The 27,733-nt window shown below is 35.7% G+C and overlaps 1 protein-coding gene across 1 annotated transcript; it reads right to left on the reverse strand.

The window, feature by feature from the left end:
- Positions 1-180: 180 nt before the first annotated feature.
- Positions 181-27,733, reverse strand: LOC110717757 (transcription initiation factor TFIID subunit 1-like). The gene is given in 23 exon segments (XM_021896521.1): positions 181-734; positions 898-1,902; positions 1,978-2,034; positions 6,032-6,151; positions 6,295-6,494; positions 6,643-6,772; positions 6,774-7,127; positions 9,666-9,869; positions 10,731-10,955; positions 12,991-13,083; positions 13,211-13,420; positions 13,638-13,974; positions 16,780-17,017; positions 17,171-17,373; positions 19,255-20,341; positions 20,675-20,843; positions 22,079-22,191; positions 23,936-24,274; positions 25,067-25,118; positions 25,204-25,266; positions 26,664-26,776; positions 27,217-27,311; positions 27,548-27,733. Coding segments are annotated over 22 exon segments (5,727 nt in total). The 5' UTR covers positions 27,263-27,311; positions 27,548-27,733; the 3' UTR covers positions 181-365.

Raw genomic sequence — 27,733 nt, forward strand, 5'->3', positions numbered from 1 at the left:
TTATTTACTTTTGTCATATATTTTTTATATACAAATGAAAAATGATAAGATATGTTTTCAAATTCGTCAAGCTGAACCTTATATGTCAAAAGAAATTATTTAGTAACAGAGCTAACGGTGTTCATGTATTCTGTAGTTACCATGTACAAATGGAAAAAAAAATAAATAAGAGAAAAAAGATGGAAAAAAGAAAGATATAATTTACAGTTTGGGCAGAATGATTGTGTTGAATTGAATACAATCCACAATATATATACAGCAAAGATGCATGTAAGTTGTAACTACAACACCTAAAACTACAATTTACCAAACAAAATATGTACAAGGTCACATTTTTTTAGCACATCATTGATAATTCACCAGCACTAAGGCCAAACAGGCAAATCTTGAATACCAGACTCAGCCTCATCTAAGCTATCAGCCTTTACCTCTAACATATAATCGCAAATCTCCAATAGCTGATCTGCGAGGGGTGGGATACCTGGATTTCTCCCATCATTGTACATGTGGGCATTATAAGCAATTTGCCATACATCATGACGAAAATCTTGTCTGTCTTTGTACTCGAGCCGTCTAACCTTCTCTCTAATAGTGGAGAGATCCATTGGGCGTTCAATTATGTTCAAATAATCAGGAGCCTCTTTCCTGGAGACAGGTTTTAAGAAAAGGTACGACACATCAAATCTCTCTTTGAGAGTGTCAAGAATGCTCTCCAAAATATTAGCTAGGCCAACCTGTCAACAATCGAACAACATTAGTTAAAGCCCAAGGATACCAGCTATAAAATACATGTATCACATAATTTGTCACCAGCAGACTAATCACATCAGTCTCACCATAAATGAACTTCACAATTCCTGGCAAAATTAATGAGAGAGCACTAGCTAAGGAAAATACCTCTCCGCCCTTACGCCGTTTGGTTGGTGGGACAAACTCCGCGCCATACCCCCCCAAGTCTACAACGGTCTTCCTCTTAGCAATTCTTTCCCTCTCTGGCAATCGGTTATTCCTTTTTGCTGGAAAATCCTCCAAATGATCTTTCAAGTCAATTGTCCTCTTCTTTTTCTTTTTCTTCTTGTTGGCTTTTCGCCGTTCTTCTTCTTCTCTTTCTCTACGTATGTCTTCTTCATATTTTCTAAGTTCAGCCAATCTATCTCGCTCTTCTTGCATTCTCATTTCTTCCTCATAAATCCTTCTTGCTTGTTCTTCTCTAACTCTTTCTGCATTTCTCCTTTTCTCTTCCTCTTCCCACATACGTTTAGCTTCTTTATTTTTCTTTCTTAATGCATCTTCACTAATATGCTTTCTTTCTTGCTGTCTGTTTACTCCAAATCCTGTTAATTCAATCATCTTCCTGGTCTTTCTGTACTCTATATCAGCACCTTCCTGGCTGGAGTGGTCTAGATTTATGACTTCCTTGGGTTGCTTGATGGTAATTTTTTTATGATGATGTTCTTTGACTGTTTCACTGGGTGGCCGAATAATAACATTGAGCTTTGCAGATTCAGCCTGAACATCATCAGGCTTTGTTTTATTGCTTATTATTTTAATAACTTTAGGTGCAGATTTATTTACAGCTTCAACTTCAGATGTGCTTGGCTGTTCTAAACTTGGCATTGGAACAGATGTAACTTTATCTGGAACCTTCTCAGCAGCAGCATATCTGACTTTCAAAAATTTGGTCTTCGAACTAGACCTTTCCTCCTCAAGACATTCAACTTTAGGAGCTAATGTCAAACTTTTAGTCACGAGTTTCTTGTTTGAAGTCTTCACATGGGCCTGAGAAGGGGGGTCCTGAGATAAAAGTTTATACGAGTCCTTTTCTTGATCTAGATTGTTAACCTGAGCTTCTGGATCTTCCCCATACTTGGGACAGTTCTTGTTCGTTCGCATATGGCCAAGCTAAAAATAAATTTTAAGTATAGTAAGCTCATAAAATTACAAAAGCAGCAAATCAAGAAAATCTAATGAACCAACCTGTCCACAGGCACCACAAACAAAACTATCCCGAGCTGATTTCTTTTCCTTATATACCTGGAAAAAAGGGATTTGAATTACGTTTGGATTTTTTTGTTGACACGTTTTGACTTTGTGCACTATTCACATAACTTACTTTGACTTTGTTTTGTGATTTAGTGTTAGATAAAAACAGTCAAGTGGGGTCTTGTTAGCTTCGTATCAACATCTAGTTTCCTAATATCAAAATTTTATATTTTTTGCTAATACGCAATTAAAGATATTTACATTTGAAAATATGTGTTGGCAAACGTGCCTAAATGAAATGTGTCAACTAATAAAAAACAGAGGAAGTAGAATTTAAGACTCCTTTAAAATAGAATATGCATGTAACAAAACACATAGTGTTCAGCCTGCACGTGAACTGCGAAGTATACAAGATAAAAGATACTTAAGCTTTCATAAAGGAACAAGCAAAATTCACAGATAAAAGGATCGTGTTGCAGGCATGGTCTTGTCAGAATCGTCTCCTTTCATTGTTCCTCCCATCATCGCCCAACCTCCCCGCCCTAGTCAGATCTGATGATTTTGAGGGTGGGTGCGCTACTTTTTGGGGTGGATGGGTTGATTTTAGACCGGTTTTGGGTGGTTTCGGGGTGAGGGGTGGATTTCGGATAGGTGCTGTGGGGTGGGTAAGTTTTCAGGGTTTCGTTGCGGCTTGCGATTGGCCAGCTGTTGTCGGGGTGTTTGATAGTACGTGGTTTTTGGGTGGTTTTGTCAATGCTTGTGGCTGGGACTTATGGAAGCAGGGGGGTTTGTTGGAGCCCAACTATAGAAGATGGAGATGTGGTGACTAAAATGGAGGTTGAAGGCGGTGGTCGATGAGGGTTTGTTGAGGGTGGTGAGATGTCTATTGAGGGCAGTGAGGTAGAAGGTGGTGGTCGGTGGGGTGTGGTGAGGGAGGTAAGGGTGGTGGGGTTGATTGTCGGAGGCTAGGTTGGTGTGTGTTGAGGGCGGCGAGGTTGAATATGGTGGCTGCCGAGAAACTGGTAGGTAGTGCTGCCAGTGAAAGAACGGCAAGGGGGTGGTGATAAGGTGGAGTCCCTTGATTTATTAATTATTCTCATTTTCTCTCTCATACCCTTAATGATATGCCCCTTTTTTTTTTAAGGGAAATTTTCAATGGTAGCTATGTAAAATTGCACATTCTCAATGGCAACAAATTTTTTTTCTAAATTCTCACAAATAGCATTACTTTTATTAAGTTTCTCTAACATGGCAATAATTTTGTATTTAACAACTAATTAGCTTTTTTTTTTTTTTGGAAAACAACTACTCCCTCCGTTAATTTTTATTTGCAACTTTTGCCATTTTAATCCGCTAAAAATTATTTGCAACTTTCTATTTTCTTTCCTCTTTTAGTAAAAAAAAACTAGTCAAATGTCAATTTTACCCTCATTTTAAAAATTAAAACACAATTTACTAACTATAATCAGATTTTATTAATCACTAATTCTCACCCAATTTTCAACCCAACCAACCCAATCTAATTCATCAACTCTTCATCTTCAATTCAAGAAACCCAAAACCATCCTCATTCATCTTCATCTTCCCCCATATTTTCTCTCTCCTCTTTCAAAACCATCTTCATTCATCTTCATCTTCATCTTCCCCCATATTTGCTCTCTCCTCTGTCATCCTCATCTTCCCCCATTAATCTTCTTTCTCTCTCTTCAACTTCATCCGTTGGTTTCGTGGGTTTTCGTGAGGGTGGTGGTGGTTTCATGGGGTGGTACTGGTGGTGGTGAAGCCCGCGTTGAAGGCGGCGGTGGTGTTGGTGAAGGCGGTGTAGGTCATGGTTTTAGGTTCGAGTTGGGGGTTTAGTTTCTGGTGGGTTGGTTTTCGTGTTCGGTGGGTTGGTTTTCGTGGTTCCGTTGATGGGTTTTGGTGGGTGGTCGTGGATTTGTTTGGTGGGTGGTCGTGGATTTGGGTTTTGGTGGGTGGTCGTGGATCTGGGTTCTGGTGGGTGGGTTTTGGTGGTTCCATCGGTGGGTTTTGGTGGGTGGTCGTTGTTCTGGGTTTTGGTGTGTGTTCGTGGAGGTGGTGGCTCCGTCGGTGGGTTTCGGTGGCTGGGACGCTGGATGGTTCTTTCATTTGAAGTGTTTTTTTTTTTTTTTTTTTTTTTTTTTTAAGATTTGGATTTCGTGGGGTTGTTTGGAGGTGGTGGCCTGGGTTTTTGTGGGTGGTACGGTGGTGATTTCGTGGGGGTGGTGGGTTTTCGTGAGGGTGGTGGTGCTTTCGTGGGGTTTGTTGTGGTGGTGGTGAAGGTGGCGGTGGTGTTGGTGAAGGCGGCGGTGGTGTTGGCCGGTCTTGGTGGTAGTGGGTGGTTAATTAATTATCCAAACATTCTCTCTCCACCTTAATTACATACCTCTATAATACATTAATCACCATTATCAAATTTTGCCTCGTGAACCGTAAAGTTCCCCAAAGTTGCAAATAAAAATTAACGGAGGGAGTAATTAGCTTAATTAAACAAAAAAAAAAAAACAAAAAAAAAAAACCAATGGCTTAACACTCCAAAATCGTGGGCTGCTCTAATGGGAAATTATTCCCTATTTCGCACCATCACCAACCTTTCATCATCACTATTCAATCATCAAGCTCCATCAAAATCCATGGCTTAAATCATGCCCACACTACTAGAAAAACTGTCAGCACGCACAGGCTCGTGATACCCATCAAGAAGGTCTGAGACCAAATTGCACTTTTGCAGGTTCGTCACCGTCGTCGTGAGCGCACCATCTGAGTATTGAATTGGAGCATTAATTGAAGTCCTTGCTGCGATTGGTAGCCAGAATTTATGTAATTGATGGTCGAATTGTGGTTGTTGGGTGCGGATTGGAGCAATCGGTTGCAGGCCAAGTGAGGGAGAAATTAATGTTGCGGGGTTGGGAGCTGCAGGGGCTGAATTGCTGGCTGGTTGCTACTTGCGGTGTGAAGAGAGGTGCGGGCTGCAGTGGTGATGCGCAGCTGCTGTGTGTTGTTGGTGAATTGAGAGAGCAAGGGAGGCGAGCAGAAGCTGTTAGTATCGGGATGTTGTTGACGAAATTGGTGGTTGTAGCGGTGGAATGGTGGTAGTTGGTAAGTGTTTGAGATGCATGGTGCTGGGTTTTGTTTTCAGGGGTGTCGCCGGTGCCGACGTGCGATTTCAGGGGTCTTACGCGCCGGTGGGGGTGCCCAAGGTGGGGAGCAGGGTGGAGGGGGTGGGGGTAGGGTGGCTGGGGTCTTGGGTAGGTGGCTAGGTTTTTTTTTAATAATTTTTAGATTAATTATTGTTTAATTAAGCTAATTAGTTTTTAATTATAAAAATATAGTTATATTAGAGAAACTTAATAAAAGTAATTCTATTTGTGAGAATTTATAAAAAAATTTGTTACCATTGAGAATGTGCAATTTTATATGGCTACCATTGAGAATTTTTTTTGGGAATCATGCACATGAGTTTGTTGCACTTAATATGTAACAGAGGTAGTAATTTAAAGTGTTTCTACATTTGTGCTAGATTATGCACCTCTGCCTACTGCCTAGGCAGATACAAAACAAACAAGACTGAACAAAAGGATAGATAAGGGTAAGCTATAGGTCACACCCCTAAAAAAAGAACAAAAAGAGCCTAGAGATCCAAAAGGTCATATTGATCCCACTGATCAGGATGAATAGCTATTGTATAATTATTTGGTGAACCACAAGGTCCACAAAGCAGTCAGTTAGCCTCATCTAGGTTGCCTATGAATAATGATATATTTTACAAAAATGGGTCACATTAGTATACCTCGATAAATCCCCCAGCCCACGACACAAATATGTATAAGCCCTACAAAATAAGTCTTGATGTCGACAAATAAGTAGCCTTCTGCATATAATTTGTGAAATTCCCAACAAAACTATATCATATCACAGAGTCATACGGAGTATTATATCACAAGGTCAATTTTAAATTTGTTCCACATAATAACTGTCAAAAAAATGTAAGCATATACAATATATAGGCTACAAAATAAGTAGATTTTACCTTAATCCCTTCAGTCATTATTTTGACTTTTTTATTCAGTAGATCCAAAGGCAATGCTTCGTTCTTTTTCGATGTTTTTGGCTTGGTTGACATAGGTTTTTTAGAATGCAACTTTTCAACCTAACATCAACAGAATATATTTACCAACAGTTAATTTGCTCGCATGCTGACATGAACAAGCTTAACGACATAAGAAATAAACATAATAACCAATAAGGAAAAAAATTCTTATTAAAACCAAGAGAATTATCTCGAGTCATTACCTCCTCTGGATCAGCATTTTGCTTTCCCATCCATATACCATCAGGTACAACAGGTCCATCCATATGCTTCAACATAGTAATAGGCTTCTTGAAGCGCTCTGCATTTTCAAAGCCCAAACTCAATTGGGACCCTTGCATTGGTCTAAGTGATTCTCCTCTAGGCCTTGGTTTCTTCTTTTTCTTCCAATCAGCTTCATCATCTGCACATAATTATCTATATCAAATAAACATCATAGGAAACCCCTGGATACTTATTATACATGTACAACTCTCCTCAAGGGCAATAAAACGTGATCAGAACACAGTTATAGCCTGTTTTCTCATCATAAAACATGGGCCAGAAAATACCGTCCATGACAATCCTGCATAGTTCAGCAGCTTCAGCAGCTTCATCTTCCATTTCCTCTTCCAACCGAGCTTGCGAAGTATGACGTCTCATTTTTAGCCCCTTGACTCCATCAGACTTGTTTTTTTTTAATCTCCAAACCCTCTTCACCTTCCTCACCTTCTTCTGCATCAAGTAAATTTTCTAAATCTCCAGCAAATGAATCCAGATCACTATTTGCTTCAGAGTCGCTTTCATTTTCGTCAGCATCAGCAGCTGAAAGAGATTGAATCTGCCGGTCCCAAATTTCCTGACATTTTTCTCGGGTCTGCTGTTGAAGCTGAAGGAATGACATCCGCTGGCCTCGTGCATATTTACTAATAGTTGTTGGGTCAACCTTGACTCCTGAGGCAGCTTGTTCACTTGAAAGTTTGCGTATTAATGCAATGCGATGCCACCGAGATAATTTTTCGATCTGTTCCTCAGGTATGTTGAATTTCAAAAGAACCTAATGATTGCAAAAGATCCAAGCCTCAGATAACCAGTAATATCCCTCTTCATTCAAAAATGATGAATAAAAAAAGTAACTTACTAGTGAGTGTAATATTAAATAAACTAGCTAATACATCACAACACTGAGAAAAGGACGGAAAATCAAGGTTCAAGGGCATCCTGAGATTAGGCCACAAAAAATTATCATACAATAACCGGGCATTCTATTGCATATACAACAACAACAAAGCCTTAGTCCCAAAATGATTTGGAGTCTACTAACATAAATCGTCATAAGGAACTGTACGATATAATTAAAGGGACATAACTAGATAATCAGTTGAAAGAGTTTGAAAAAAGGTGAGTAAAATGAGAAAAAGTAAGAGCATTCATGAAAAATTAAGGGAGTTTTAAAGACAACTAAGAATAAAGTTCAATAAAGTTTTAAAGGAGTGGTTAAAACGTTGGAGTAAAAAAATAAAGGTTTGAGAAAACTTTAGCAAAGGAAATCAATACAGTTCATAAAACACTAGTGAGATAAAACAATAAAAGTAAATACTAAAATAATGTTTAAAAGATTGGCATTCTATTGCATATATCTCAAAAAATTTGGCATAAACAAAAGGAAAAAGCCGTTGTGTCGGAAACAATAGAGAATGCAAAATTGCAAATATATTAAGAACCAAATGGAAATTGGAATGTTATATGAACGTGCAACTAGAACCTGTGACTAATTGCACAGCACTCAGCGGCGGACCTACGAAGGAACCCGGGTTAGCACATGCTAAAAAAAAAACTTTTTGTCAAAAATATCAACCTGCGAAAGTTGCTATAGTTAATATACTTTGTAGAAAGAATACATTCAATGCGCGCTGCTCTAGTGGTAAGAATGGGTTTTGTGCATTCCAGAGGTTAGGGGTTATGTGCAATATTTATTTTTATTTTTGTATTATTTGAAAAGGCTACTATTGCTCAATTAAATTTCCTACTTTATTCCACATTTTTTTTCGATTGATTAAGATAAGATCCTTCACTTAATAATCAACAAAAATTACTTTTTTAAAAAAATCAACAATAATAATATTGTACTTTTATTCATTTTTAAGACTTTTAAAAAAAATAGTACAATAATACTCCCTATATTACTTTTTATTCTTTATGTATTAGGTCTTGGTTGTTCACCTTTATTTTTACGTTTTACTCATTTTCACACTTTTTTAAAAGATACTACTCCATCTGTTATTTTTTATTCTATATGTATCAAATTTTGGTCGTCGTTCACCTTAATTTTACGTTTCTTTTAAAATTTTGGACATGAATAATAGATACAAAGTGCAAAGTAACTCATGTTACATAAGGAGTAAATTTTAATTTTATGATTGCATTATATTGATACCTAAAACTTATTTGTGCGAGTATAATATTTTTAAGAAAAAAAATTGATTCTTTAAAATTATCTAGTGCTACCCCTAATTAGAAATTCTGGATCCGCCACTGACATTATTATGCCACTAATAAATTATATACTATAATAGGGCATTCTATTGCATATATCTCAAAAAACTTAGGCATGAACAAAAGAAAAAGTTGGTGTTAAAAACAATAGAGTTTAAACAACACCATAAATTTCAAGATAGTAAAAATTGGAGGACACATTACTGCTTAGTGGCCTCATACTACCGCTGGTGGTCATCACCAGCAATCTTTTTAGGCAGTAACTTCCGATTAGTGGCTCAGATGTGGAGGACATGATTACTTTTGAGCTATCGTTAACCTCTTAGTTACATACGACTGTTATACCCTTGTATTCTACTCTTATTAATCATTTGTTTTGTATTTTTTATACTCGGTACTTTTGAGGTGTCCATTTTCCTTCTCTTTTGAAAATTCTCTTATAAACAGTATCCAGTCGGCACTAAAGTTTCATTTTTCTTTTCCTCTCTCTACTAATTATTTTATATTCCCTCTGTCCCCTTTTAATGTGCCTATTCTCAAAAAAACGGTAATTAAGGAGAATGGATGGAGTAAAAAAAATATTGTATAGGAAAGATAAAAAGTAGAGAATATTGTATGGGAATAGTAAATAGTAGAGAATATTGTATAGGAAAGATAAAAAGTAATGATTGTTTGGGTATATGTGAATTTTGTATGGGAAGGATAAAAAAGTAAGTAATGATTATGTGTTATTTTTAGAAACAGGCACATCATTGCAGGACACCAAAAAAGGAAACAGGCACATCAAAAGGGGACAGAGGGAGTATAATTTTGTACAGTTTGCAGACTTAAAAATCTGTTTTCATTTTTGTTATTCTAGAAGCTTTCATTTATCACCTTGCACTGTTTAAAACTAAGGATGGACATGGAAGTAATAAATTTATAAGACTCCAGGTTATCTAAATATGCTTTACTACATGTGTTAAACATTTTCATTGACTGTAGGGAGTTAAAACTTTACAAAATTCCAGGGCATAAACGTGAAATAATACTAACAGAAAAACTGATAAATTTGTGCATTCAAAACCTAAAGGATTCTATATAATTAAGACCTACACACCTCTCTTGCAGCCTCCATGCTCAATCGTCGAAGGTCAGCATCTGTCCCAGTGACAGTAGTACCACGAGGAACAGCAGGCTTTTTCTTCACCAGGGCATTCGACAACGGAGGCTTTGCAGCAACACGAACATAACTGAAGCCTAAGCCTCGACCAGATGGATCACCGACACCTGAAATTTCCAACCGCTCTATATTTTCTCTATCCTGATATGATAGGAGAAAGACAAAAGGCAAATATCAACATAATTGTAGAAGCACAAAAAAAATTGTAATCTTTAGTTCTTACAGTTTTCCTTCATTTGACCACAGAAATCTAAGCTAGAACTATCAGTAACTATGCTGGTCAACTGACCTAAATACCTAATACAATCTAGACAGCCTGATTTACCAAGGACAGCAGTAAATTTGGCTGAGTTGACAGGTACAAATATTTTACGGTGACATGCTACTCTAACAATCTGTTTTACAAGAAAACCAAGGCAAGAACTATGACAAAAAGGTATATTCGAAAACTGGCATGATCAAATACAGTAACAGATATAATCCAAGAGTTAAGAGTTAAGACTAAAGACAAGCAACCTTAACTACAAAGAGGCTAAAACTTGGAAAATTATGCCGTAACTCAAGAAAAGACTGAAGACATAGAAAATTTACTATTACATATCTTAGAGAGCTACTTTCTAGTAGATTACTACAAAGAGGCTCACAAGTTCAAGAACACAACATATTCTTCCTATGGCATCCTATCTTTTAAATACAAGAATGTTTCCCATCAACTGCTACAGATAATCTGTTTAGTACTCATGTTATTGCCTCTCTCTCTCTCTCTCTCTCTCTCTCTCTCTCTCTCTCTCTCTCTCTCTCTCCCTCTCCCTCTCCCTCTCCCTCCATCCCTCCCTCCCTCTCTCTCTCTCTCTCTCTCTCTCTCTCTCTCTCTCTCTCTCTCTCTCTCTCTCTCTCTCTCTCTCTCAATAATAGTGCTAAAAAATAGTGTTATACCAAGATGAACTACAACAGCAAAGAAACACTGCATAGAAGCAAAGCCTAATAGGGTAGAAGCATTACCTGACTGGTACAAGCAACAAAATTGGCAGTTAGATTCCATGGAGTTATCTGCAATTCTCTCTCAATGTGTGACGCTGCAGCCAGAGCAATTGCTTCATCAGGAAGCTGATTCATTGCAGACGAAAGAGCAGCTAGCTGTGCTGAGCCCGTTAGATGTGCCAACCTTGTTATTCCAAGACGTTTGAGCCGATGAAGACCTGCCAATAGGCTTTCATAAGTGCAGACCTGTAACGAGTAGCATGAGATCAGAAGGCAAACCATCTCACTGAGTTATGAAAAGGGAGAAATGATAACAAAATAGATAATCGACACTGAAATTGTTGCACACATTCCAGCTCAGATTGATCTTCTTTGCATCACTTTGCACCAATGGGTCAAGACATCAAAAAAAGAGGAAGATAAGACCATTCATTAAAATAAGACTGCCAAAGTAGACAATTGTAGCACCTTTACACTGCTTCCTAGAATGACATCCACAAATGCTATTAACTTTCAGTGTATAAACAAAGTAATATGCCACATAGAAGCCTAAAAAAATAGTAGTTGGAAAACTTTCCAAAGAGATGGCATTTGTTTCATATCTCTTCAAAAAGCTCATCTCTTTCTTACTTAACGATAACTAATCTTTGATCCGAGATATGGTTGAAGTACATTATTGAAAATATTTTCTTTACATATTATTAAAATTATGTATATTAACAAAATCAAACTTATGAAAAGATTAGTTTATCAAAAAACATGGAAGATTGGCTAAGATCAAATTTAATTCAAAAATTAAAAACTTGGTTTATTTTTTAGAGCTAAAAGATATTGTTGGTTTTTGAAATGATGAATCACTTTTGATAGTTTAGGATTATTTTTTTTTCCCTTTTTTTAAAAATTTATTTCCATATTTTGAAGCATAATAGTATTCGCAAAAAAACAAAAGGTTTAGGCGGGAAAATATCATATAAGAAGCTTAGTAGCTAGCACATGTGCTTCTAGGATATCCTAGGTTTTTATTTTAAATATGAAGTTTAAATAGATAGACTCCAGAGGAAAATTGTAATGGCTAATAATGAAACCCATAAAAGCCATAGCATTAAAATCTCAGCCACATCGCCGCATTGAAAGGAGTTGTTGAGCTAACTGTGACTGTGACTGTGACTGTGATATACAGCCACGGCTATCAATAATTCCCCCAAAAGTATATACGCATTCGCAAGTGCATCTGAGTATTAAAATCTTGATTAAAGTTGGTTTAAGCAGGCGGAATACATATTAAAAGCATCTGGATCAAACTTCAAACCCATTGACAAACTCCCTTATTCCCAAAAGTTCAGCCCATTTTCCAATTTGCATCATTTCACAAAATTCGACTCACTTCTACTTATTCCCTTTTGGGAAACCCATTTTACTATCTCACCCTCCTACCCACATTATTTACACCCTCTCTCTTACTCTATCCACCATTTTCTTACACTCACCCACCTTATTATCCCATCTCTCTTACTTAATTCACTTTTTTCTTACATCCACTCACTTTTTCCATGCATTCCTACAAACAAGAGTCCACAGTAAGCTAGTCAAACTTTCGGGAACGGAGAGAGAATAATCATTGACCTCATATATTCGGAAAAAAAGGTACATGTCCATAGAGAATTACCTTGAGCATTACAGATTTGCTTTTCTAGAAAAAAGTCTCTGTATTGAGGAATGGAAAGGAAGGCTCCCACATGTTCTATCTCTCATTATTAGGGAAAAAAAATAGTGAAAGGCTTAAAAGAAGAGTAGCAAACAATGCAAACAAATAGAAACAAGCTAAAACGGAAACCATATAAGAAAAAACAGGGAGTGATATTTGGTGAGAATCAGTAAAACAACACTTTTAACAGGAAATAATTAGTTTTTGGCAGAAAAAAAAAAAAAAAAAAATCAATAAACTGCAGATGAGAAAAAAAACATAAGAGAATTAGCAAAAATCAGGTCCAATCAATAAAAATCAACTATAATCCGAGAAGTCATTATTAGTTCAATCAATAAAATAGACTTCAGTTCAACGAAATTTGGGTGAAGAGGCCAGCTCAGCGAAATCCGGGTGAAGAGACCAAATTAAAGTTACAGCCTCCTAAAGTACACAAAATCATTCTCCAGCAATAATCTGAGATAGACTAGGATATACAGTTCACTGAGCAGAATACAAGAAAACCATTTCCGACACAATTTAAATTTTAAAACAAAAGAAAGAGCATAAATGTGCACAATAAATGAAAAGCCTCACTGTTTCTGGTGTCACCATCCGTCTAAGCTCTTCCTCTGGTGGAATGTGGAAATTACGTCTCATAACATAATAAGATTGTCCATTTGGCCCTCTCTGGTGCACAGAAGAAATACATTCCAAAAATCATACCACAGTAAAAACCAGAGTTAAAGCCACTGTATTGATTAATTGATATAAAGAAATATCAAATAAAATTTATCAAAAATGTAAAAAAAAGTACCTGCACATCCGCACAATGCTTCACCTTTTTACGAAGAAAATGTTCAGCGATGTTAGAAAAATGTGCAGACAACTCATCAACACGAATCCAGGGAAGCATGCCACGTTTTTCAGCTGCACGAAACTCACGATACATATACACTAGAAGTCTATTAATCATAAAAGATTGGAGACCCTTAGCACCAGGAGACATAACTTCCATGTGCGGTTCCTGCAATCAACAAACAGCTAACAAAATCAAATGAACTAATCAAGAAAGAAAACTAAACCTTTCTCCAAGCATAATATAAATGAAGAATAAAGCAAGAGAACAAAAATATTAGAGGATGGTTTCCATGAAAAGATAAACAAAGTTCCAACAAAGGAAATCAGAATTTAGAACTGTTCAGATGTTGAGAACGTAAAACAAAAGCAATCAGATAAATCACCTGCTGACCAACAGCATGCATCTTGTTGATTCGCCTAATAGACAACTTCCCCTTGGCTGATCGAACCAATATGTAGTCAGTTGAAGCAACTTTATGAGGAAATATAGGTGCTCTATACATGTTTGTCTCAATACATGATTGACTACAACCCGGTTTTATATCTCCGAGAAAGGGGGATTTATCAGCTGGATCAAGAGCCAGAACTGTCCCTAATCCACTATTCAGATTACGTAACATATCACCATTTTGATCATCTGAAGATGATTTCTGATAATAAGAGCATAGTCTAGCACCCATTCCAACATTACTAATCAAAAGAGGTCTTTCCTCACAATACCTGCAAAATAAGACAATGGTCTTTTAGTTATGGCCCCCTAGGCAAAACAGAATAAGCAAACAAAATAATATTATTGCTCCAGTTGGGCATCCTTATAAATTGTTCACATATTCTACTTCAGGCAACTATTAATTTTTGGTTTTCTTTACCAACATTTCCGTCAGGCATTTTCTGTTTCTTTTTTCTATTCTTTATTTTCCTCCTAGATAATTCTCTATGAACGTAAAATGATAATAAAAAATAAAATAAAATAAACTCTTCTAAAAGTTTTGTGGTCAACCTTTAAAAGTATTGATTATAAATTATCTTAAACCTATAAGAAATAATATAGACCATGAAAAGTCAAATGGAGCAATCATTAAGGGATTGGGTACATATTTAGAGTGAAGACTTATTTGATACTCCGTACATCACAACAAATTGAATACTTCCTCCACTCCTTGAATATAGCTACGTTTACCTCTTTAGGAAGTTCAACAAAAATAAAATTTTGCAACATACCCATATTAGGAGAACACTTTTTTCCTTTCACATTGCAAATACCCTTACCTTTTGATACTTGTTGCTATAGTATGCAAACAAGTTGTAATAACTAATGCAAAGAGAAATTTAAAGAGATAAGAAGATGACAAGATAAAAGGAAGCACAAGAGCCATAATTTAAGCAAATGAGCTCTACATGTCAGATAAAACTTATTCCTTATGAATTTAGGGCCTCCATGTGAATTCTTACTGTGCATTAGTTTCCACAGCTCGTAAATACTTTTTGAAACTATCTGCACATTGGCGGAGAGTACCATAGAAAAATAGCTATCTCAAAAGGTCCCAGTCTCAGTTCTATTATAGCCCCTGTTTGCTTGCATTTTGTTTTGGAGTTAATAATGATACCCTGTTGAACAATGTTGGGCATAATTAACTTGATAAAGTTCGCATAACAAAGCTAATCTCTGATTAAAGAAAACAAATGTAAAAACAGCCTGTAAGGTACTCCAGACTCCAGAAAGTACATTATATAAAGATAAAGCACTCTTCGACAAATGCAAGCTCAACCCTAAAAATCCACAGGTTCCTTTCTTCTCAAGTGCATAATCCAAAAGCCAGTGGAACAATATTCCCCAGTTCAGCACTTCAGCCTTCAAATCTTTATCTATATTCTTCTGTTCTATGCAATAGATTATCTTGGCTGCATGAAACTGAAAACCACTCATCCCAAGAAAAACTAGTGATCTTTCAGTCAACTTTGCCACAGGGAAAAAACCCAAAAACATACTTCCTCCGTTCTTTTTTACGTGACCTGTTTCTTTTATCACACTTCCCAATGCAGAATTTTAACGATCAATAACTTTAATTCTCCATAAGTAAAATTATAAAAGTTAGATATTATGATAGTACTTATTGAGAAGAATTTTTTAAAAAAAATCCCACATGAATATGTTTTTCCTTACATAATTCACAACAGACAGTCAAAAGAGGGGTGGTGAATAGTGTAAAAGTCAAAGCGGGTCAAGTAAAAAAGAACAGAGGAATCGGTAAGTGATTAACTCTTAGATTGCTATTGCATATGGTTAAGGAAGCACTCATTTCAAATTTTCCGTAAGGTTGCTAGGTACTTCTTGAAAGATACACATCCAGAATCAAGAGAAAAAAACACTTATGTTATTGTAGCTGCTTGTGGTATCCTAGGTCAATTGATCTTCCAATAATTGGTTCCAATTCCAGCAGCTACTAATAGCTACTAGAGTTCAACAGGATTTCCAGAACTTCTGGGCTAGTGTACCTTTTTATTTTGATTTTTTTTTTCTTTATATAAGAACTTCTGGATTAAAAATAGCTGGTCCTGCGGCTGTATAGGATATAAATCCATATAATAGTATCCGTGTTTATATTTGTTGTAATCCTACAAGCCCACTTTTTTTCTGTTAAATCCTTCGGAAGATTTCTTGTCCTCTACAGATGTGCTTGCCTTCTTAAATTACTATGCACACGATAATTTCAAACAATAATTATCTTAACCTTTTTAATACAGAATTATAATTTTACATAAGTTTACAATAAGAAAAAATGTTCAAATAAAATATTACATGAAAATAAATATATTAATTCATGTTTAAGAAAAGATAAAGGTAGGTAGTGGAGCATGTTACCCCAACTAACAATGGTAACAAGTGATTGTCGATTTTTTATTTTTATTTTTATTAATGAAATTCAAACAAACAGAAAAGATAGAATCTGTTTGATTAAAAAATTTAAATATGTGTATTAAATGATTGGTTGTGCCAATGGACATAAATTTAAATTATGTAAGTTATTTATTATTGACATAATTTTAGTATTGAATATTTGAATGTTATTTTTACATATTCTTTGCTAATTGATTGATGTTTCCTTTTTTTAAATGCTGATTGATTGATGTTTCCTATTTTATTTGCTAATTGATTGACTTTTTTTTTTTTTTTACAATGACCTCTTATACTATGTCTAAAGGAAGAAGGATGCAGTGTCTTTTTAGGGGGACACCACAACATGCCCCCTCACTATATATAAGAGATTAATGAAATTGCTTTCATCCAAGGTAAATAATCTGACAGAAAACACTAACTGACTAAGCACACAAGCTTACAACACTATTTGTCCTTCAGAGGATGATGAAGCAGAAACAGAATAGTGTTGTAAGCTTATGGACAAGTCAACAAGACCATTGCCAGTACATTGAACTTCCTAAATCCTAATTATCCGTATAAAGAAAAAGTTATGCTTTGCATGTACAATCATGAACCAGGCATTGATGCTTGAACAAGTAACTTACTCCATTAGGAAAACATGACCATCTTTGAGTGAAAGATCAGATTTCTTCTTAAAAGCCCCTGGTGGACGCAAGGACTTGCTCCCATTAGGAAGCTTCTGTGCAATTGGCAACAAATGTATCTTTGTACGGACAAGATGAAGCAATGAATTAGGCCGCACATTCTGCGCAGCAAGAGTCATATGGTCATCGAGCTCTTTTCCCATATAGAATATTTTAACAGCTTCAGTCAGTTTAAAATCTGCGATGAAAAAAACCAACTATTCATGAGCATTTCAAACTTCCAGCAATAACTATTAACTAAATACTCAGGAGCCATAAAAGAAATATTAGATAGTTAGTAAGAATCATTGAAACCTGAAACAAGCACAGATTTTGAATTAAGGTGGCTCACCCAGTTTTTTTGAAGCTTTTGATTTTAATGAGCTAATATTTTCTTCTGCATCCACATTGATTTTGCACCCTTTGCCACCCAGGCTTTTCAGTAAAACCTTCATAGGCCCTTGCAGAGGAAGCCTTTCCAGCTCTTTAACAGCTAACTCACTTACATGTGGATACCATGTTGCCTTTGGACGATGAAAGTTAGCAATATCCTTGCTGCAAGACATCCAAAAAGAAGCAGGTTAACATAGACATCCAAGTTTTTATATGACATCAAGCAAATATAGGGTTCCAAAAAACTTTCAGCAATCAGAGCTTCACTAGATGAAAAATCAAGTAAAACAATAATGTGACACGGGTTTTGATATGACAGGAGTCGTCTGTTCAGTTTTCCCCAGTATTTTTTTTCCATTCAACTAAACTAAAGGATTAATCCAAGGCTCCTAGCTATGATTTTCCAACCCCACCCCACCAAAATACTCAATCACAAGTCCTAAACCTTCCAGCAGTAGCTCACAACCATTTTGGTTCTTCCCCTCTCCAACAGTTGCTCACAACCTTCTTGCTTTACAAATAAGACCAACTATAGGAGTGGTCAATAAAACATATAAACATCTCCATAATGAGCAAAAATAATTGGAAGAAGATTGTGAGATATTATTCTACAATGACACATATTTCTAGTGAAATGAAAATCACTGTAATTAAGGACCGTGGTCTACAAGCTCAAAGTCTCAAATATGAGGTGAGGACATCTCTTGGCCACATCTGCCACTCATCACTGCGAAGATGGTTTGCAAGGGATGGGGCTACAGAAGAAACAGAGAGAACAATACGAGGCTTTAGAGGATTTTTAAGCAATCAAAGTTGTGATTAAAGGCTAGCTCCAGAGACCAGTGTATTAAAAAGCGCGCCTAGGGGTATGCGCTTAACTTGGTCCAGGCCAGGCGTTTTTGGTTAGGCGCACAAAAAGCGCGCCCGAGGCGCACCTGAACCAAACTTCAGCCAAATTTTTTTAACTGGCCATATTCTTTTCAAAGAGGCGCACCAAGGCGCTGCAGAACCCCTCTAGCTTCATTGCGCCTTGAGCTTTTTTATACTTTGCCAGAGACAAACAGAGCCAGTTGCAAGAGGAAGGAATTTATACATTGCTATTGTGGACAAAGGCCAAAGGGAGTTTTAACAAATATTTATATTTAATTCAGCATTATGCTTGCACAACGGAAATCCAACACCCCGCGTCCCCGGGAGATGTGGAAGAGCCAGGGGAGCGGCTAAGTTTCGTCTTTATCAGAACGTAGGGATTATTTTAACAAATAAAATAATGGATTTAAGGCAATTTAAAGACCTTCATTTTTTTATTACCTTTTCGTCGTATCATTCCCTTAAAATCAAACGGACTCTTACATCATTTTATATAAAAGATAAATTTAAAGTTGTATCACATATTTGGTGGCTAAAAGACTTTCAACTTTAACAAACACCTTATTATAATCAAGTTCTTATATTTGCATAAAATGGATAGATATATTAATTCCACACATCAGAGTGATCAACTGCTTAACTAAGTTCTTAAATGCAATAAAAATTTTCCTAACCATTCATCCAAAACTTCAAATGCTTAACTAAGCGTTCGTTTGGCATTACAATGGTTTCCTGTTTTTAGGTTTTTTGTTATTTAAAACCATATGATATATGTCATATAATGAATAAAAAATTAGTCAAACTTTTTAAAATCATGATAATTTTGAAAACTGACAACAGAAAAGAGGAAACACCTTTTTCTTGTTTCCTGTTTTTTAATATTTTGTTTTCAAAAAAATAGAAAACTGAAAAAAAACAATGTCAAACAAGCCCTAAGTTTCTTCATTAATAGTAACTCTAATCTATATCAACTGTCCTTTTAGCTAATTCCTTTTGACCCAAAATATATGTCAATTTTATAACACTACCAGGAAATGCTTGAAAATTCATGAACTTTTGGGAGTTTGGGATCCAAAGCAGACACACAGCACAGTACAGCACTACTATGAATAATCATAAAATGACAAACAATTACGAATGGTAAAAGGTGAAAAACAAAAAGAATTGTCTTACTTGCTCAGTCTAGGTTTTATTGTTTGCAGCTTCAATGCAGGAATTGAATGCAAAACTTTCACACTGTGAGCAGTTCGTTTCTTTGAAAGCGACTTTAGCTGCGGTGAAGTTTTTCTGTTGGAGTAATACTTGTCATTAGCAATATTAAATCGTCCACCAGATAATGTCAGATGACCAGGAACTTCGAAAACTTCAGCACCAGTTGTTCCATTTCGTGTAGTAATCATTGCCCCAGCATGCACCTGTAGATGCTCATAGTCTTTGCTGTCTAAGAGTTCAAAGACCATCTGCTCATCTTGAAGATCATATATTAGCTTCGGTTTAGCAATTGGCTTCCCAAATTCCCATACTATATTATCGATCCAAGACCCTTCATTTAATTCTTTGTTTTGTAACGCTAGTTGTTTAAATCGCTTCATAAAGTCAAGTTGTTCAGGTTCTTCTGATTCATTTCCCTTCCTTGTATCGGAAAGATTTGAAGACTCATTTTCCAATCTAGACTCTAACCTCAAGAGTTGAGGATGGAAAAAGCTCTCTGAGAAGGCAGGAGTAGCAGAATCTCCAAACCCAAATGGTTCCACAGAGAAGTTAATCAAACTATTGTGACATAAATTATCCTTCTCGCAAGGCATACTTTTGGAGTCAGACAACTGCTCGTGGGACCTCAACATGATTTCTTTCTCTTCATGAGTCAGAGACTCAGAATCAGGTCCAGAGAGTTCACAACTTTCCACGGATATTGGACTCACTGTAGGGGAGTTGCCCCAGATAATTTTATCTTCCCAGTCCTGCTGATCTAGTGAGTAAAATTCCGTAGACATACATGACTTTCGTTCAGCACAAAAATCAAAGGTCGAATCTGTTCTCATAGGCTCAGAACTAAGACAAGAGTCTTTCTTCACATCATGAACGGTACACATTCCTTCAATCGAATCTAACTTTGAGTCATCATCCACTAATACTTCAGAATGATCTTGCGCTTCCTGCATGTGTTTTCTTCTGTCAGAAAACACTTGGCAGGATCCCCTAAGAAATTCCTCCTCATCCTCCTCAACCATGTGTGATGAATCAAGAGAAATATACTTGTCTGAAAGAGGAAAATAAGTCAGAGTCAAGATATATAGTAGCTCGTTAGTACATAACATTAGATGCAGTAGAACCCGTGCACTAGAGAACTAGGGAATCTATAGCCAATACACTATTTATCAGGGAGCGGAGACATTATTGAAGAAACATCAGACTGTAGTTAAGGGAATTCCGTAAAATGTTTAATACCACCACTCCCCAAAAAAAAATTAAAAATTAACACACACACACACTCACTCACAAACACAAAAGAGAAAAATCAATAGAAGAGAGAGAAGGAATTACATCATAATTATACAATGGTTACATCACAAAAATAGTACGGGCATATTACCTTTAGGGATGGAATACCTGTGCCCCCTTCTTCCAGCCTTTTTCAAGGGCTCACTAACACCAAAAATTTCAGAAAACTTCAAAATTGCCATTCCATCTTCTACACACAAAATAGGCAGTTGCACCAAACTTTTAGTATCAGTAACATCATGGGAAACTACAGGTTCATCCTGTTGACAAAGAAACAGAATTAATCCATGGATTAGCCAATCTCTAAAAAATGCATTTAAATTTATATACCTTCTAATAAAAGAAACTTTAATTTAAAAAAAAAATGTGCAGTAAATGAAACCAAGAGTCAAATAAAGCAGTTGGTGTGCACGCCAACAGCTACATTACAAGTTTGGTTCTTCCTAATATAATTCACTGACACCGATGGAATATCCAATGAAATTATTTAACTAAAAGGTAATCAAAATTTAAGTAAGCAACATCAACAAGAAAGACATTAATGGGAACAAACTACTCTAATAACCCTAAACTAACAATGAGACAAAATAAGTATAAAAAAAAAAGGTTGCTGTTCCAAAGTGTACTTGGAAATGGCCGAAATAATTTTAGTTTCTTTTCTTCATTTTTCAAGACAAGTTCCAAGTAAAGATTTGAGCCCTTTTTACGATAAAACTAATACATGAATTTCTTGGAACACATAGTGCCTCATAACCAGCAATAAAAAAATTTACCATGTCATAAAAGTACATAATAGAATATTTGATGCAGAAGCACTTAAACATCCACATTATTAAATCCAAGCTCATTGATTCCAGCAAGTGAGTGAGCTTCCAGCTATTCCGCTAGTTGCTTAACTAATTTGTATTAAACTGAAGATTTAGCACCAAATCAAGCAAAAATATAATATTTAGCTAAACATTTTGAACAAAGCCAAAGATTATTTATGATTCAGCAGACTAAGAATTGAAGCAAGAGCATGTGAGTGACAAAAATAATTAGCAGCAGCTTTCTCACACACAAACTAACTGTAGCACTTGATTCTTTTTGTCTGTTGACAATTTGCTTTTAAAAGCATCAAGACTTAATTCTGCTTCTATTTGAGATAAAATACTTCCTAAATTTACAAAGTAATAGCCAGCGAAGTGTTGACTAAAAAACATTCAGGTGGCCAATGAACATCTGTAGCAATTAGGTCATCTACATTACTGTTAAAGCTACTGCCAGAATTAATATAGCCAAGGTGGTGTAGCGATTCCCGTAGAATAATATACACCCTCTTAGTAATACTCTGTCAAAACTAAATAGCATAGATTTTAATAAACTTTAGGTGTTGAACATCAGCATAAGAACTTCCAGCAATATATATAGCTACTGAACAGACTAACAAAGAAATTTTTTTACAAGAGAAAATAAATAATCATCCATTACACGTAATTAAGGTCATCAAGTATACCTTATGAAATTCAGTAAAACCAACAGCAGTTTCGGTCTGAGCTGGACTGGTATCCATAGGTGATTCAGGATAGATATCTTGGTTAGCTGCTGTATCATCATTGGCATTCTCCACTGAAAGAAATTAGATACAGTAAGTTTCAGAAAGAATTGGATCTCGTTGTGATTAAATGAAAAGCAATGAATAACCAAAATGAATCAGAAGACCCCACAACTGATATGCACATATCCTCATTTTAAAAAATTGCTGAGAACAGAAGCATCTTTTCTTGGATTACAGTTCTCAAAAACGCCAGATCCCACTGCAGTCCTAGCACAAAAAAAGAGATCCCTGACCTAAATAACTTAGTCCCACAAAATTTGGAACAAAGTCCACAAGAAGTGCTGCAGCAAACTCTTCCTAAAATCAACAATCAATCCAACCATCCTAATGTCCTTGTGTTAAAAATTCTTTACCATTTTCTTCGGTGGCATTTTTGTAAGAAGATAGAAGTTATATACCATATTCCCTTCCCAATGTGTCACTTCAGGCTTAAGCAACCTTCACTGCTTGGAAATTTTATCTAATTTCCAGCCTCACTCTTCTTTTCCTTTCCAGGCCACCCCATTAAATCCAGACATGGACGCCTTCTACAGAAAGTTATTTAAAATTAGTGTTGGTGCTTCACGGAAAGATGTTTCTTTGGTTGAGGCCTTGAGGGTTTGGCAGGCATCAATATTAGTCAAGGACAGGACGGGACTTGGATAAAAAGTGTTAGCAAAGAAACGCAGCCAGAATTTCTCAGCAGAGCAAGCTCTGGTTTTAATCCCAGCACAACTGACCCACACCCGATAACCCAACCCATAATCTACTCGAATTATGTGACTACGTTAATCCAAACTGTCCCGCCAAATCCAATGTGTCTACTAATAATTATTTTATCATAATATGCCAATAGGAAATAGAATGGCATATGACCCAATCCAACCTTAATAATTCTACACCTAAACATGAACTGAGCAGATGCCAAACTAAACAACTCAATTGCCTTTCTAATGTTAATATGGATTAATAACGAATTACATTTATTCTAGCGAGCTGATCAGATTATAATACATTGTAAGGCATTAAAAAAAACAGCTTTTGAGGTCTCACATTCTATTCAAGACTAAAGGATGCAATAAGGTAGCAGATGATTTAGAAAAGGAAGCAAGGAGTTCAACTCTTTCAATAATCAGAAAAACTTTGCAAGTAGAAACCCCCTGGAGTTTATTCCATCAACTATGTAGGCTGATTGGATGAAATATGGTTCATCATAATCTACTACATAATTTAATTGCCCCTTTCTACCTAAAAAAAAGTAGCCGTATTCCTATCAACAGGTTAGCGAACAGCCAAACATCAAAACTTAATAGCAAAAGGCAAAAAAAGAGACCACAGACCATTGCCAATGAGAAATATCAACTACCAACATATCATCCACCTAAGAGGCCCTAATTAAACAAATGTTTTGGAAATATTCGTTAGCCTATAGAAAAAAATAATGTTCTACCAAAAAAAAAAGTGCGCAATTGGCAGGCCAGAAGATTAGAAAATTGGAAAGAAAAACAACTAAACATATGTGGGGTTAGAGAGATATAAAATGTGAGAAGCATTACTCGAAAAGCAAGAGAAAAATTATTTTCAGACTAGAATATACGGCAAATGTGAAAAATAATGCATAGCTGAGGGAATAAATAAAAGACAAAAAAGCCATTAAATTTATAATCAAGAACAGAACATCCAATAAAAAAAAAAAAAAAAAATTGTGCATGCCATAGACACCAGAAGGTAAGCTACAGACTGACATTGAAGATTCCAGAAAGGGGGGATAACAACCTGGTGACGCAATTGCTTGAATCTCCAACTTGTTATCCACTGGCTCGATATTCTCATCATCCAGTGGCTTCAAAACTAGGTCTTGCACAGCACGTGTTTCAATTTCAGCTTCACTAGCAACAGCATCAGATTCCTTTTCATCATCCACATCTTCATCATAATCTTCATCATCAAAAACAGAGGATTTGTGATCCAAATTAGCTGCAGGAGCATCAGCTGGAAAATATTCGCTTTTTGGCAATAGATGATCCTCCTCGGTACCAGTATCAATCTCAGGACCCTCATATTGCTCATCTATATCTTCATAATCAACAGCATCCACAGCCTTCTCGTCATAATCTGAACAGAAGTACAAGTTTCTCAATTTACAGGACCCACCCAGTCACCAAATCTCAGAAACATATGGACAAAAGTAAACTTTAAAGCACAGCTTCTTAGGTTTATCTTACAACAATATCACTCCTTGAAAGTGAAGCCAAATGATTTCTGATTTTTGCAGATAACATTAAAATAGCATAACAAGCACCCAGATCCACAATCTAGTGCACCGATTAGATCAAACTCCATTTACAATTTGGGTACATATCTTAACAGGTAATATGTTATCTCAATTTCAAAAAAATAATTCAAAAGCTACAAGCTTGGATTCAAACAAATACCAGCACCTATAATCAAGATGACAAAGATAAGGCTCCATCCACTAATAAAATCCATAGCAACAAAGTAATACACAATAGAATCATGTAAAGATGAAGTTGGGATCCTGAAACAGCAATATCAAGCAATAAATCTAGGAAAATGAAAAAAAAAAAAAAAAAAAAGGAAGAAGAACCTAGAAAAATGGAAACAACAGAGTTTTCAAATTAATACGAAGCAAATATCTGAAGAAAGCAACCCTTGACAGCATGTGGAATCTATCATATCCCCAATGAGAATCCTGTAACCCGTGTAAGACCATCATATATGCCTCCTAAGTCCTAACCCAGGTACATAAAACAATATCATATTAACAAATCTTTTAAGCAGAGTATAAACATTTATAGTATTAAAATTTAAAGACATGTGAAATGGCATCAGTAGCTCAAGACAAAACCAAAGGAACTCTAATATCATAAAACATCAGTACAAAACCTTCTTCAACTGTAGAAGCAGCAGCTGGTGTCTGTGAGGATCTCCCTGAAAACTAGAATCACTCAAGTATCAGAATTATACATGAAAAAACTTAGAACATACCGTTCGATAACAAAAAGCAGAAAAGGAAATCATACATTCATAACAGCGAGAGATGGTCCCAACTTGGCAGCCAGTGCATCAAGATGCTCTTTTGCATCCTGCAAGAAAATCCCTCAAAATCAGCATGGAACATCTAACTGCTCTCTCTCTCTCTCTCTCTCTCTCTCTCTCTCTCTCTCTCTCTCTCTACCAAAATATATATTTACGTACTCCACCATTACATATTATCAATCAACAATAACAACTTTCTAATTCCATATCATATATCACTTGGAAATATGATAGAAACATTTATTGTCATTTTTTTATCACATCTGAGATATTACTAGTGAACTTTAAATAGCTACAACATCTACGAAGTCCACAAAGTACATAGCCTTAGAAAGATGAAGGAACATAGGGAGTACAGGTTAAGTCGGTGACAATTATATTCCAGCACTCGAAATGGGTAAAGTGGAAGTGTCCAGAACATGATTCATTTGACAGTGTAATATATATCCAGAAGCCTCATTTAGCAAGGCTCTCACCCCTAGGATAATTCTCATTAAAACAATTATTTAATTCAGATCAATAAACTTATAAGACCCATTTCTTTGTCTTTTTTCTTTGTCTTTACTAGTCAACTTAATAAGGCATCTTTCATTCCTTATCACATCTAAGTTTACCATGAGCTCAATAATATGAATTGGGACAACAACTCATCTTCCACTAAAACCACTCTATAACCAAGTACATACATTAAAAAGGAATCAAGTAATACTGAAAGAAAGTTACAATAGTGACAGTTTAACATCTGTTGACAGACAAAATGAAGAGGCAGTATGAAATTTTTATTCAAATCTATCCTGCTTAATATTGAAAAGCATTAGACTAAATACAAATTCCAAGCCTTTGATAATTTCAAGCCTTTTATAATAAGAAGTAAACCAATATGATAGTTTTTAGTTAGTATTTCAAGATAAGTTTGTGGCCAATAAGTTCAGCAAAGTTCAGTTCATGACCAATGAAGGGTCCCCCAAATAAAATTTACAAATACAATATGGTATAAGTTCATACAAGCTGAATTCAAGGCTTCATAATATAAAATAAGTAAATTTTGGGTGAAGAGAACCCAACCTTAATCATTTGAGATACAGTTCTAGGGATTTAGAATTCGTATTTGTAATTTAAATGGCATCACAACAAAAACAGCCTAATGAATTAAATAAAATTAAAAAATAAAAACAAACAAATAATTCAACAATTTGGCAGAATGTCAAAACGCTAGTGTAAGTCCATGTACAACACATATCTCACAATATATTACCATAAAACAGGTATAAAATGTGTAGAAACATAGTGAAAGACAGGCAAAAAATAGAAATTTTTCACAAATATCTTTGTCAACAAATCTATTAAATACTGAGTACAAATTCAAGTATACTATTGCAGCCACATAAACTATGGGAACCTTCCTTGAGAGCTAAAAGATGGCAAGTGAAGCACGGAATATTACCTCATCAAGGTAATCGACTTCAAGTTCGCCCGAATTATCAACATTCCCGAACATAAAACCCAATAGCTGATTACCTTCACCAGCCTCTTCATGTTCTTCTTCATCATCATCTACTAGCATAAATGAGAGCAAACAAATTTAGTTGGGCCTAACTACATATAGCTTGCACCTAGGCATTTTCACAACCTTTTAAGCAACTATCTTACGAACTCAAAATAATCACAAAATTAAAATTTAGGTTTATCTTTCAAGAGTTGAGAACAAACAGAAAACTAATCAAATAACAGAATTTTTTTAGCATAACATGCAACCTAGGTGTTTTCTCTTCTAACGGCGACATTTTCTACAGCAATTTAGATAGAACTTTACTTCTCAAACACCATATACTGCGAATTAAACTAATAATTAAGCTTCCTAAGATGACTTTCTCCATTTCTTATCCATGGAAGTAAAAATGTATCTTCCTATTCAAATTTCATACTCAATTTCGAATGTAAATGCCACTTACAATTTCTTTCCCAACAAATTAAATCATAATCAAACGGTAAATTACCTGATTCTCGATCATCATGCGAACCGCTTGCCGGCTCTAAACTCATATCAACAAAAAGTAACTCCCAAGAACTCTTAAATCACAACCAACTCACCCTACGAAAAAAAAATTACATCAAAATCAAGAAAAAATTACATTAAATTATTGTCGCTTAAGATTATGAATAGCAAAATTCTAACAACGGGATCGCTGGTTCACAATCTTTCATTACCAAAAATTCAATAATCCACCTTAGAAGAACCCTAAATTTACTATAGTGACAATTAAATTACCGATTAACACTAGGTTGTGAAATTGATATTCGATGATTGAAGAAAAAAAAACATCTTACCTCGGAAGCTGCTTCAATGGAGAAGAGAAAGCTCACAAGCCGCTTCAATGGAGAATTCAGAGTACGCTTCAATGGAGGGAGAAAGATGGGGGAGCGATACAGCGAAATTGTGAATAAGCGTAGGGAGAGAGGGGAATATTGGTAGGAGGAAAAATATTTATTAACAAGGTACTGTAAAAAAGAACC

This window comes from Chenopodium quinoa, unplaced genomic scaffold (genome assembly GCF_001683475.1).
Source record: "Chenopodium quinoa cultivar QQ74 unplaced genomic scaffold, ASM168347v1, whole genome shotgun sequence".
Lineage (NCBI taxonomy): Eukaryota > Viridiplantae > Streptophyta > Magnoliopsida > Caryophyllales > Amaranthaceae > Chenopodium > Chenopodium quinoa.